This window comes from Leucoraja erinacea, chromosome 4 (assembly GCF_028641065.1).
Source record: "Leucoraja erinacea ecotype New England chromosome 4, Leri_hhj_1, whole genome shotgun sequence".
NCBI lineage: Eukaryota > Metazoa > Chordata > Chondrichthyes > Rajiformes > Rajidae > Leucoraja > Leucoraja erinaceus.
The window spans coordinates 93058075-93071178 of record NC_073380.1 but is presented as its reverse complement, the minus strand read 5'-3'; the positions used below and the strand labels follow the sequence as shown (position 1 = coordinate 93071178).

The 13104-nt window shown below is 43.6% G+C and overlaps 1 protein-coding gene across 3 annotated transcripts in view; it reads left to right on the top strand.

Annotated features, from left to right (window-relative positions):
* Positions 1–13104, top strand: part of si:dkey-225n22.4 (collagen alpha-1(XXI) chain) — a 159265-nt gene that overhangs the window by 63164 nt on the left and 82997 nt on the right. For all 3 annotated transcript variants that reach the window (XM_055634805.1, XM_055634803.1, XM_055634804.1), the window contains exons 11-12: positions 2305–2358; positions 8724–8777. In XM_055634805.1, coding sequence (XP_055490780.1) covers positions 2305–2358; positions 8724–8777 — 108 coding nt within the window. The remainder of the gene's footprint in view (positions 1–2304; positions 2359–8723; positions 8778–13104) is intronic.

Below are 13104 nucleotides of genomic sequence, written 5' to 3'. Positions count from 1 at the left end.
GTATATCTTCACTTTAGACTAAGTGGAACAAATGGCCTTAAGGTGTACTGTAAACTATGATATCTAATCTAGCGTTGCCTAGGTCAAGGGTGTTCTCTATGATCATGACTATGTTTTCCAATACTCTGTGGATCTGGCCGCATCATATGGTAACACAGGTAGCCATCTCCCTAAAAGGGCACTGTGTGAATTATCTCACAAACACTTGGTTGTGATGCCTACTGGTACACAGATGGTTTAGATATTTTAGAACTGGTTGGAGTAAATTGTCCTAAAAAATAATTATAATTACTAATACAGGATTATCCCAGAATTCAAGAAAGTCCCTGACATCTTTCGTCCACAGGTGATTATCATCACTGCTTCCTCCTCTCCAACATGCACAAACAATCATTTGACATCTACGGTATTACAGTTGAGGCATCCATTCACTCCCCCTTCTCTCCTGAGCTGGGCTCCTCTCTATTACATCTGCTAAGACCTGAAGAAGGGTTTCGACCCAAAACGTGGCCTATTTCCTTCGCTCCATAGATGCTGCCTCACCCGCTGAGTTTCTCCAGCATTTTTGTCTACCTTTTCTGGCCATTCCCGTGTTTATATCTATATTGTTGGTTGTGCAGAAAAGAGCTCAGATGCGCTCGTGTCTATGAGATATTAGATTGGTCTTTAAAAGTGTGAACAAGTTAATAAGTCACCAGAACAAATGGGATGCAGGTTATATTTCTGTCATAAGCCAGTGAAAGGCTTGTGTCCACAACCTTAAATTGCCTCTTCGATACAGTAGATCTGAATGACTCCAATTTGTTTTGCCCTGTTTAAAGAGGAAGAGCTGGGTAATGTGGGTCAAATAGTGGTTAAAAAGAAAAACATATTTCTCACGGAGAAAATTTCCACTGTTTGGGCCCGTATGAAATCATGGGGAACAGATTTGATGAAGGTAAATGGTGCCTGACTGATTGGATTGATTCTTTGACGGGCCAGCAGAGAGTTAACAAAGGTGGTGGGATGGATGGTGCATGTAGTGAAGTTCTACAAGGGTTTAATACAGTGTCATGCAACAGACTGATTAAGGAAATAGAAGTACATAACATGCAACAAATCACAGTGATAGGACACTTCATTTACTGGGGGATGAAAAGCAAATAGAAACGATGAATAGATACTTTCCAGCTGGAGAGGAGAATGCAGAGAGGAATTTTGGGCACACTTTTAGGACTCAATAAAAATGTGGGACAGAGTTTTTACTTTGGATACAATTAGCAATCTGCCTGCAGATTATAGTCACATTTTGGAGGTTTTCTAAAATTATTTTAAATTTGTTCAAACCCATCATCTCATTGTTGAACATCAAATCTATAACTGTCATACACGGTTGCATATTTACCTCCTCACAATCTGTGTGTAATTTTTGCTGGTACAGGTATTAGCCAAAGTGTAGAGCATTGGCTGTTGCCTGGCCTGGAGTTAAGGAAGGAGTTTGTGAACATTTTTCTGGAATTCTCTGTTGAGGCCAGTTCATTGGCTATATTTAAGAGGGAGTTAGATGTGGCCCTTGTGGCTAAAGGGATCAGGCGGTACGGAGAGAAGGCAGGTACAGGATACCGAGTTGGATGATCAGCCATGATCATATTGAATAGCGGTGCAGGCTCGAAGGGCCAAATGGCCTACTCCTGCACCTATTTTCTATGTTTCTATGTTTCTATGTTTTAAGGCACAGGTAAATAGATTTCTGACATATGCAAAGTAAAGATTACAGGGAACAGTTGGGAATGTGGAAAATGCATCATTGGCTGAAATGTAGAGCAGGATTGGGGCCGAGAGCAGAGCAGCAGAGGAGGTGTACCTCTGAATCTCTGATGAGACCAGATTGGTATGTGAGGAAGTGAGTTCAGCATTGATGTAGAGTGGAAGTGGGGAGGGGGGGGGGGGGGGTGCGCAGTTGGGCACCTCTTTGTACCCTTCCCTCAACAAAATCCTTTGATTTCTTCCACCCATTGTATAGAGGAATAGTGAGACTATTCTTCACAAACATGCAAGGGTTGATGCTCCTCCATCATTCTGCCATCATGCCACCGTGCAACAAACAGTGGGGAAGAACCCTAAATTCACCCATTGCAGAAAGAGTGTTTGTCTTTGTCATGTTGGACTAAGGATGTCCGCCGCATTCTACAAGCTCTGGGATGTACGGGGCTTCGACTTAGAATTTGTCAGTGATACACCTTCTGCTAATTTTCATTTTTTTATAATCAAGAATATTCGTTGTAAAGTTACAATATCTTACATGCGTTATGCTTTATTTTGAAGGGATTGCTTGGCAAACCGGGTATTCCAGGCCAACTCGGATCTCCAGGCATGCAGGTAAATGATTACCACTCACTATTCATCTGACACCAACATAGGGTCACATAATTGAAATGGCTTACATATAAGAAGACCATTTGTCCACCTGGTCTACCTGATCACATTGATTGTCTGCCCACTTGTTGTAAATATAAAACTAATAGCTGTCTCTTCTCTTTCTTAAGAATTATCTTGCTCCAGCATAATCATCTGTTTTGCCACCTGACTGTTTATTCTGTGTCATTATTATTATTATTATTATTATTTTTTAATTATTATTATTATTATTATTATTTTATTATTATTATTTTAATGTTGTTTAATCACTGTATGTGTCTGGATCCAAATTCACCTAACCCATGTTAATCTCACCTCACCACCTACCACCAACAGTCCCATTCCCAACATGGTGACATTCATGTCAGGGAGAGAGACTCTCCCATGGTCTCCAATGTTGGAACAATTTGTAACTAATCTCCCTCCTCCCATCACCTAATTGCTTACTGTATTCTACCAAATATCTATTCACATTTTGCCCGAATGATACATTGAATTCCACATCAAGCACTCCACATTGCTCTAATGCTGACCAACATTTCTCCACTCCTCATTTTGGGGATTATTTTAACTCCGTGTCTTGTCCCTTTGTATTCTAAAACGAATCATCTGTCCACATGTACTCACATTGCAAGATTCTGACATCTAATTGTATTTTTATATATTGATACCAACCCATTTTTGAAACTTTATTTCTGATTAGTAAGTGAAAACAACACTAACTGTGAGCATGGGCCAACACTCACAATATATGTGATTATTTGTTAACTTATAAACCCAAAAAGTGGCATTTGTAACTGCTTTGCATCTTTGACGACTACATACTGGGTACTCGCTTAACACTTGCATAACTTATGCAACACATTGAAAACATCAGCCCCATGGAAGGACCCGTAGCATATTGTGGAGAAATGATTTACTTTGCAGGAAGATGTCACCTCATGGACAGGGAGTTCTCACTGTGGGGCAGTGGGTTGTCACAGTAAGAAGGGGTGCTTTCGTCATGGGCATGGGAATTCTCCATGCTTGGGTAGTTGTGGTTGCCAAACCAATAACATGGACTATCTTTAGCCAAACTATTCACAGGGCACATCAGTGGACAAACCATGCACAAGGCAGGTCATTGGCCAAACCATTCATAGGGCACGTCAATAGCCAAACCATGCACAGGGCAAGTTATTGGGCAAACCTTTTGCAGAGCAGGTCATTGACCAAACTATTTATAGGGCATGTCATTAGCCAAATCATGCATCGGACACACCATTGGCCAAACTATTCAACGAGCATGTCAATGGCCAAACCTTTGCAGGACACAGCTTTGCTAGAAGGCAGACTGCATCCAGCTATACTCTGGATGGAGTGAAAGTGCGAGCTTCATGTATTTCATTGTGAGCTATACGTCTTGCAGCTGACAAATAAATGCTTGGTTGCTGCATGAAGATGAACTACATTCCATTCATCTATATTACTAAATCTCTGATCTTGACTGCTTTTGGCCCACTGCTGCGATTTCCGACAGAACACCGCCGCCTATGGCCATCATTTTTGGCCACCTCGCTCAGAGCCCCCCTCCGCCTCACGGGTGTGAAGGATTTTTCCCATCAATGACAAATCAGAGAGATATTAATGTTTTTTTTTTAAATTCACCATTCTCTCTGCTGCCCCTGCTGGAGAGAGGTGGAGGGATTATAAAACCAGGAAGTGGTGTGCCTCATTCAGTCTCTGAAAGTTGGATGATGCCAAGGGTCACGCCTCTCTGAGCTCTGAATAACACTGAACAAATGGCTACACCGTGAGTACCCTTAATGTGGTTTGAAAATGAAAATATGGTTTGTTTGAAGTAAAAAGGCCTGCCTGCAAATGGATGTTTGGGTGCTTTGGCTTGAAGTTGAAAGGCACTACTTACTGCAAATGGTGGCTTGGGTGCTTTGACTTGAAGTTTAAAGGCACTACTTACTGCAAATGGTGACTTGGGAGCTTTGGTTTAAAGTTGAAAGGCACTACTTCCTGCAAATGGTGGCTTGGGAGGTTTGGATTGAAGTTGAAAGGCACTGCTTACTGCAAATGGTGGCTTGGGTGTGTTACTTGAGGTTGAAAGGCACGACTTACTGCAAATGGTGGCTTGGGTGTTTTGCTTGAAGTTGAACGGCATTACTTAGTGCAAATGGTGGCTTGGGTGCTTTGGCTTGAGGTTGAAAGGCACTACTTACTGCAAATGGTGGTTTGGGTGCTTTGGCTTGAAGTTGAAAGGCACTTCTTACTGCAAATGGTGGCATGAAGTTGAAAGGCACTACTTACTGCAAATGGTGGCTTGGGTGCTTTGGCTTGAAGTTGAAATGCGCTACTTACTGCAAATTGTGGCTTCGGAGCTTTGGCTTGAAGTTTAAAAACTTCACCATTCTCTCTGCTGCCCCTGCTGGAGGGAGGGGGAGAGACTATAAAACCAGGAAGTCGTGTGCCTCACTGAGTCTCTCCAAGATGGATGAAGCCAAGGGTCACGTGTCTCTGAGCTCTGAATAACACTGAACAAATGTCTACACAACTGTGAGTACCCATAATGTGGTTTCAAAATGTAAATATGGTTTGTTTGAAGTAAAAAGGCACTGCCTGCAAATGGTTGTTTGGGAACTTTGGCTTGAAGTTGAAAGGCACTACTTACTGCAAATGGTGGCATGAAGTTGAAAGGCACTACTTACTGCACATGGTGGTTTGAGTGCTTTGGCTTGAAGTTGAAAGGCACTACTTACTGCAAATGGTGGCTTGGGTGCTTTGGCTTGAAGTTGAAAGGCACTACTTACTGCAAATGGTGGCTTGGGTGCTTTGGCTTGAAGTTGAAAGGCACTACTTACTGTAAATGGTGGCTTGGGTGCTTTGCTTGAAGTTGAAAGGCACTACTTACTGCAAATGGTGGCATGAAGTTGAAAGGCATTACTTACTGCAAAGGCAGTTTACTTACTGCAAATGGCGGCTTGGGTGCTTTGGCTTGAAGTTAAAAGGCACTACTGCAAATGCACTTACTTCCTGTTAGCACTGTATATTGATTTTAGATAAAACGCTACCACTTACGGCTGTGATTTTTGGCCATCTTACTCAGTCCCCCTCCGCTGAGCAGGTGTAGAGAATTCTTCCCATCAATGTAAAATATAAGTGTTATTAGTGTTTAAAAAATGTGGAGAATCTCTCTCCTGTCAATCATGCCCTGAAAGCCACACCTTTTCCGGTGGGAGGGGGAGGGGTTATAAAACCCAGAAGTGTGGGTGTGGCTCAGTCTCTGCATGATGGGGGAGGGAGAGGTCATGACTCTGTCTGAGCTGTGAATCAACTGAACACACTGATTGTCTACTGAAGTGGGTTTGGTGTTTTGTGTGGTTTCACCCTGCTTGAAGTGGTATGAAACTGCACTGAATCTGGTGGCCTTGCACCCTGCTGAAAGTGGTATGAAACTGCACTTGAATTCGGTGGCCTTGCACCCTTCTTGAAGTGGTTGGAAACTGCACTTGAATTTGGTGGCCTTGCACCCTGCTTGGAATGGTAGGAACATGGATTTGAATTTGGTGGCCTTGCACCCTGCTTGAAATGGTAGGAACATGGATTTGAATTTGGTGGCCTTGCACCCTGCTTGAAATGGAATTTCAAGGAATAGTCATGAGTCAGCTGCCAGCCCACCAGCCATGAGTGAGCTGCCAGCAGATTAGGCTTGAGGGACTGAGCTGCCACCCCAAGAACCCATACCAGCACTCCAGAAAGCCCCCCCACTGGCCACCAATATTGGAATTGGTGGAGAGCTGGAATATTGCTTCGGGGGACCAGCCCTCCCGTGTGAACATGGGACCCAACGGGTCCCACTTAGTCTAGTATATACTAGAATTCCATCCTTTGCTAAAGCAGAAACTCATATCCTCCAGCATGAACCATCTTGTACTGTAATGGTAGATTCCATCATGAAAATTCTCTTGTGTAGGAAAGAACTGCAGATGCTGGTTTAAATCGAAGGTAGACACCAACTGCTGGAGTAACTCAGCAGGACAGGCAGCATCTCTGGAGGGACAAAATGGGTGACATTTCGGGTCGGGACCCTTCAGACTGATAATTCTGATGGAAATTCTCTGTTTTCCTTTAGGGGGCAGATTTAAATTCATATCCTTTCTCGTGGATTGACTGCGGAAGGAAGTAATTTTTCTGTATATTCTTAATCCAGATTCACCCATTAGACGGTGGAAGATTTTTCATTTATATGTCAGGTCATATATTTGCAATCACTTGTGTTACATGGAATACATTTTCTATAAAACTGGCTGCTGTAGCTAAAATGTTGTCATAATAATAATAATAATAATAATAATAATAATAATAATAATCTTTTATTGTCATTGCACATAAGTGCAACGAGATTTGGTATGCAGCTTCCATCCGATGTCATAACTTAAATAACTAATAACATTTAGATTTAGATACCCCAAGAACATGGTTTGTAAAAAGAACATTAAAACAGTAAAACAGTCAAAACAGACTAAAGTGCAGATGTGTCTGTGCGACGTGACCATCCGAGGGAGACAGTCCAGGGGGGGTGGGGGGCACTCAGCAGGGCCGGTTCAGAGCCACTATAGCTCTGGGAATGAAGCTGTTCCTGAGTCTGGAGGTGCGGGCGTAGAAGGCCTTGTAGCGTCTGCCGGAGGGAAGTAGTTCGAACAGTCCATTACAAGGGTGTGAGGAGTCTTTATGGATGCTGACGGCCTTCCTGAGGCACCGTGTGTGGTAGATGCCCTCCAAGGCTGGTAGCGGTGTCCCAATAATCCTCTGCGCTCTGTGGACGACGCGCTGAAGAGCTCTCCTCTCCGCCTCCGTGCAGCTGAGATACCACACAGAGATGCCATACGTTAAAATGCTCTCTGTGGTGCAGCGGTAGAAGGTTGTCAGCAGCTGTTGGGGCAGACCAGTCTTTTTTAATGTTCTCAGGAAGAACAGTCGTTGCTGTGCCTTCTTGACCAGTGCAGCGGTGTTGGTGGACCATGTGAGGTCCTCAGAGATGTGAGTGCCCAGAAACTTAAAGCTGGACACTCTCTCCACACTGTCCCCGTAGATGGAGATTGGGGTGTATTCCCCATTATGTGTCCTCCTGAAGTCGATAATCAGCTCCCTGGTCTTGGAGGTGTTTAGGGCACCGTACCGTAATGCTTTGCTTTTGCATTTCTATTCGAGAGGCCGATGTACAATGCCAATGTCTGCTTATTCTGAGCAATATAAATTTGCTATCCTCACTCTCTCCTCTCCATCATCCAACTTCCTCCCAATGGTGCATTTCCTTTATATTACCAACACATTTGCAGAATATATCTGAAAAAACATATGAAGAACTGCATTTTCTTTAGTTGGTTAATGGCTCACTTCATCAAAACAGTTGCAATAACATTCCCAGCATATGACTTGCTTTGAGCAAAATCTTTTCACCTTGTCAGGTTTAGTGGATATTTTCATAAATCACCTTTGATGGTCAGAAGTACCTTTCGCACTGGGTTCCTTTCAATAATTCCACTTCCTTTTAATTATATAGAGATAGAAAAATAATGTAATATAGGTAACTCGCACGTCACGGCTATTAGGTTACAATCATTAGCCCATACAGAAACCGAAAATTCAGACAAAATTACCACCCAAAAAGTAGAGAGCGGCTATGAGACCGGGAGACGCTTAAAATCTGTAAATCATGCTTAAAGTAGATAATAAGCTTTTTTTTAAAGTTGTTTCTCAGCTTTTGTTTCGCCGTGACATGTGCAGATGACGCGACACTTTTATGGGAAATCGCAAAATGGAGCCGCCATTTAGTTGCCGGGGTCAGAGCTACAACCGGCGCCGCCCCGGCCGGACGGAGCCCCCAGCCCCCTCCAAATCCAGCGACGCTCCGCGAATGTTGGAAGAAGGCGTCCACAGCGCTCCCTTGCCGCACCCCCCCCCCCCCCCTGGATTTGGAGCGCCCCAGCCCCCCCCCCCGGACGGAGCCCCCAGCTCCGCGAGGTTGGGAGTCCGACCATGTAGTCTAAATCCAGACTAACATTTGCATAGACCATATGATCTCCAGACCATCATGCTAAAAATCTTTTCCCAAGGCTTTATATACCTGTACTTAGAGTCCAACAATCCCTCACCCCCCCCCCACTCCCTTCAGTGGTCACATGTAGTCTAAATCCAGCTGCATAGACCATATGATCTCCATCATGATTTTATATATAGGTGGATGCTTTTAAAAATAGGAAATGTTCACGCCTCTTGCCCTGTGTGACTCCTCCTTTTAATTCCTTATCTGACTTGTATTCCTTCCTCCTTTTCAGGGTAAAGCTGGTTTGCCTGGACCTGAAGGGGAACCTGGACTGAAAGGATACAGAGTAGGATATTTGTTTTCACTCCTTAAGCAATAGATTTATTTATTTATTTATTTATTAGTTATTTATTTCGGACAGAATAAAAGAATAAAAAGCAAATGTGAAAAAGCATACAAAAAACAAAACACAAATATTTATAAAGTGTCAGTTTGTAACTTGATTTTATGATGTGACAATTGTTGTGTGCCTCCAGAGGTGATCTATATGATTTTTTGCTGTTGTACCAGTGTATGTTTCGGTCAGGCACCCATCTCTGCTAGCCTCATTAATCCCTGAAAACCAAGGACTTAAGTGGTGCCGTACGGTTGATATATGTCTCCCTCTGCGATTTGAGGAGGGGGTTAATGAGTCCGTGGGCAGAGGCCTGAATGGGCCCAGGTGCTGCTGGGATCCAATCCTGGAAGTAGGATGGAAAGGAGCGGTCCACTGCCTGGAGTTAACTGTCTTGCGGGAGAAGGGAGAGGTTTTGGGAGGTGGTGGGAGTTGCGGTTGAGGGCACTGGGGAGAGCAAAGCAAAGCATGGCAGAACACAAAGCTGAAATGCGGTTATTTCAATGCGAGAGATCTGATGGGTAAGGCAGATGGGCTCAGCGTAATGATAGGCACGTGCAACTGAGACTCTATCATTGTTACAGAAACCTATCTATGGGAGGGACAAGACAGCAGCTTCATGTATCAGGGTGTAGGTGCTAGTCATGACAGAACCAGGAGTCAATGAAGAGGGAGAGTTGTTTTACTGATTAAGGAGGATGTCAAGGCAGTGGTGCTTGATGACATTACCAATAGTTCATCCAGTGAGTCTCTATATGGGTGGAGCTGATCATTAAAAGGGTAGAAGTACCTCGTTGGGAACATACTTTGGGCCCCCAAATAATGAATGGAAATTATTTAAACATTTATTCTGGGAGATTGCAGGCAGCCTTTTCAGGTGAGGCAGAGGTTCACTTGCACCTCCTCCAACCTCATCTACTGTATCTGCTGTTCCAGGTGTGGTCTCCTGTATATCGGTGAGACCAAGTGAAGGCTCCACTCAATCCGACTAAACCTACCTGATCTCCTGGTTGATCAACACTTTAATTTCCCCCTCCCATTCCCACACGGACGTTCCTGTGCTGGGCCTCATCCATTGTCAGAGTGAGGCCCAGCAAAAATTGGAGGAACAGCACCTCATATTTCACTTGGGTTGCTTATACCCCAGCGGTATGAACATTGACTTCTCTACGTTCAAGTAGCCCTTGCTTTCCCTTTCTCTCCATCCCCTCCCCTTTCCGAGTTCTCCCACCAGTCTTACCGTCTCCGACTACATTTTATCTTTGTATCACCCACTCCCCTGACATCAGTCTGAAGAAGGGTCTTGACCCGAAACGTCACCCATTCCTTCCCTCCCAAGATGCTGCCTGCCCTGCTGAGTCACTCCAGCATTTTGTATCTATCTTTGATTTAAACCAGCATCTGCTGTTCTTTCCTACACATGTCTTGAGGCCAGTTCATATTATGTTGAGTGAGGACTGGGTATCCCAGAACCTATGAAGGGAGATAAATGTATCTCTTGGGCCTAAGCAGATACAGAATATATGAGGTTGCTGTGGGAAGCTAGAGAAGAAATTGTTGGTACCATAGCTGAAATATATGAATCATCGTTAGATATGGGTGAGGTGACGGATGACTGGGGGGTGGCTAATGTTTTTGCCGTTATTTAAGAAGGGCTCAAGAGATGGACAGGGAACTATAGACCAGTGAGCCTAACATTTATGGCAAGTAAGTTACTGGAGAATATTTCGAGGGATAAAGTATATATGCATACATATAAACCACGTCAAAGCAAAACTGGCAAAGTCTATAGCAATATTGGGAAAATCAAGCCACATTCTGGACCACAAATCATTACATACTTTGTATAATACACTCATATTGACATATCCGAGTTACTGTGTGGAGATATGGGGTAACACCTACAAAACCAACCTACAGCCATTATGCACATTACAAAAAAGAGCAATAAGAATTATCAATAACTTTGGAAATCTTGAACATACCAATTTATTATTCTTGAAGTCACATACACTGAAGTTCACTGATCTGGTTAAATTTAAGACTGCGCAAATCATGTACAAAGCAAAAAATAATTTACTGCCAAGAAATATACATAAACTTTTTATGGAAAGGCAGGGTGGGTATAATTTGAGAGGGGAACATAATTAAAAAAAACTCAATGTCAGAACAACTCTTAAAAGTATGTGCATAGCAATCTGTGGTGTGAATTTGTGGAATGGTCTGGAACAGGAGATAAAACTTAGCACAAGCATAATTTAGTTTAAAAAGATGTACAAAAACACTTGTTTAAAAGGATATTGGGATGAGGATAGGTGATTGTGAGTGGGATATTTGTTATACTGATTGTATTGGGAAGGGTGATTATAGGGTGATGGGTTGTATGTATGACTAAGATACTGTATAGTATACGAGGGTTATTTCTTTTCTTTGTCTTTTTTTCTTTTTTGTATGGCTTTGTAAATATTTGATTAATGTTCAAATGTAAATAATTTGGTGTACATATAGTGGCTGGTGTACATATGGTGTACATATAGCTGCTAAATTTGTATGAGATAATTACAAGCAGTTGAATAAGGGGTGGGAATTAATCAGCTTTGGCTTCTTCCGCTCCTTTTCGGACACATATGATTTCATTTATTTATAGATATTGTTTATGACACTTTATAAATATTTTTGTTTTTAATTTTTTGTATGCTGTTTCACACTTGCTTTTTATTCTTTTATTCTGTTCGAAATAAATAATAAAAAAAAATAAAATAAAAAAAAAAAGATTTGGATAGTCAGCATGGTTTTCTACATGCGAGATTTTTCATGAATTTGATTGGCTTTTCTGATGAAATAATCAAAAAAGATTGAATAGAGCAAGGCCATAGACATTGTCTACATCGGCCTAAAAGGCTGTGGATAAGGTTCAGAATGGTAGGCTGTTGTGGAAGGTAAGATCGCATAGGCTCCAAGGAAGCTAGCTGGATGCAGCGTGTTTAAGAAGGAACTGCAGAGGCTGGAAAATCAAAGGTAGACAAAAATGCTGGAGAAACTCAGCGCGTGAGGCAGCATCTATGGAGCGAAGGAAATAGGCAATGTTCCGGGCTGAAACACTTCTTCAGACTGATGTGAGGGTGAGAGGCGGGAAGAAGAAAGGAATAGGAGGGCTGAGAGAGAGCTGAGAAGAGGAGGAGACAGTTGGGACTACCTGAAATTAGAGAAGTTAATGTTCATACCGCTGGAGTACAAACGGCCAAGCGAAATATGAGGTGCTGCTCATCCAATTTACAGTGGTCCTCACTCTGGCCATGGAGTAGGCCCAGGACAGAAAGGTCGGATTCGGAATGGGAGGGGGAGTTGAAGTGCTGAGCCACCGGGAGATCAGGTTGGTTATTGCGAACCGAGCGGAGGAGTTCGGCAAAGCGATCGCCAAGCCTGCGCTTGGTCTCACCGATGTAGATCAGCTGTCATCTAGAGCAGCGGATGCAATAGACGAGATTGGAGGAGGTGCAGGTGAACCTCTGTCACACCTGGAACGACTGCTTGGGTCCTTGAATGGAGTCGAGGGGGGAGGTAAAGTGTAGCATTTCCTGCGGTTGCAAGGGAAAGTACCCGGGGAGGGTGTGGTTCCGGGTTGAAGGGAAGAATTGACCAGGGAGTTACGGAGGGAGCGGTCTCTGTGAAAGGCAGACAGGGGAGGAGATGGGAAGATGTGGCGAGTGGTGGGGTCACGTTGGAGGTGACGAAAATGACGGAGGATTATTTGTTGTGTGTGACGGCTAGTGGGGTGGAAGATGAGAACTAGGGGGACTCTGCTCTTGTTACGAGTGGGGGGAATGGGGAGTGAGAGCAGAATCATGGGTTATAGAAGAGACCCTGGTGAGAGCCTCATCTATGGTAGGAGAGGGGAACCCCCGTTCCCTGAAGAATGAGGACATCTCTGATGCCCTGGTGTGGAATACCTCATCCTGGGAGCAGATGCGGCGTAGACGGAGGAATTGGGAGTAGGGGATGGAGTCCTTACAGGAAGCAGGGTGGGAAGAAGTGTAGTCCAGATAGCCATGGGAGTCAGTGGGTTTATACTGGATGCCGGTCAGAAGTCTATCACCTGCGATGGAGATAGTGAGGTAAAGAAATGGTCGGGAAGTGTCAGCAGCATTGGGTTCATGGAATGAAGCAGAATTTGTTAATAAGTCAGTGGTTCAACTTTCACGAGGATCTATTCTTCAATGTCATGTTATACATACAGTGATGATTAACATAGAGGCAACAACAAGAGAATGGTTTCTTC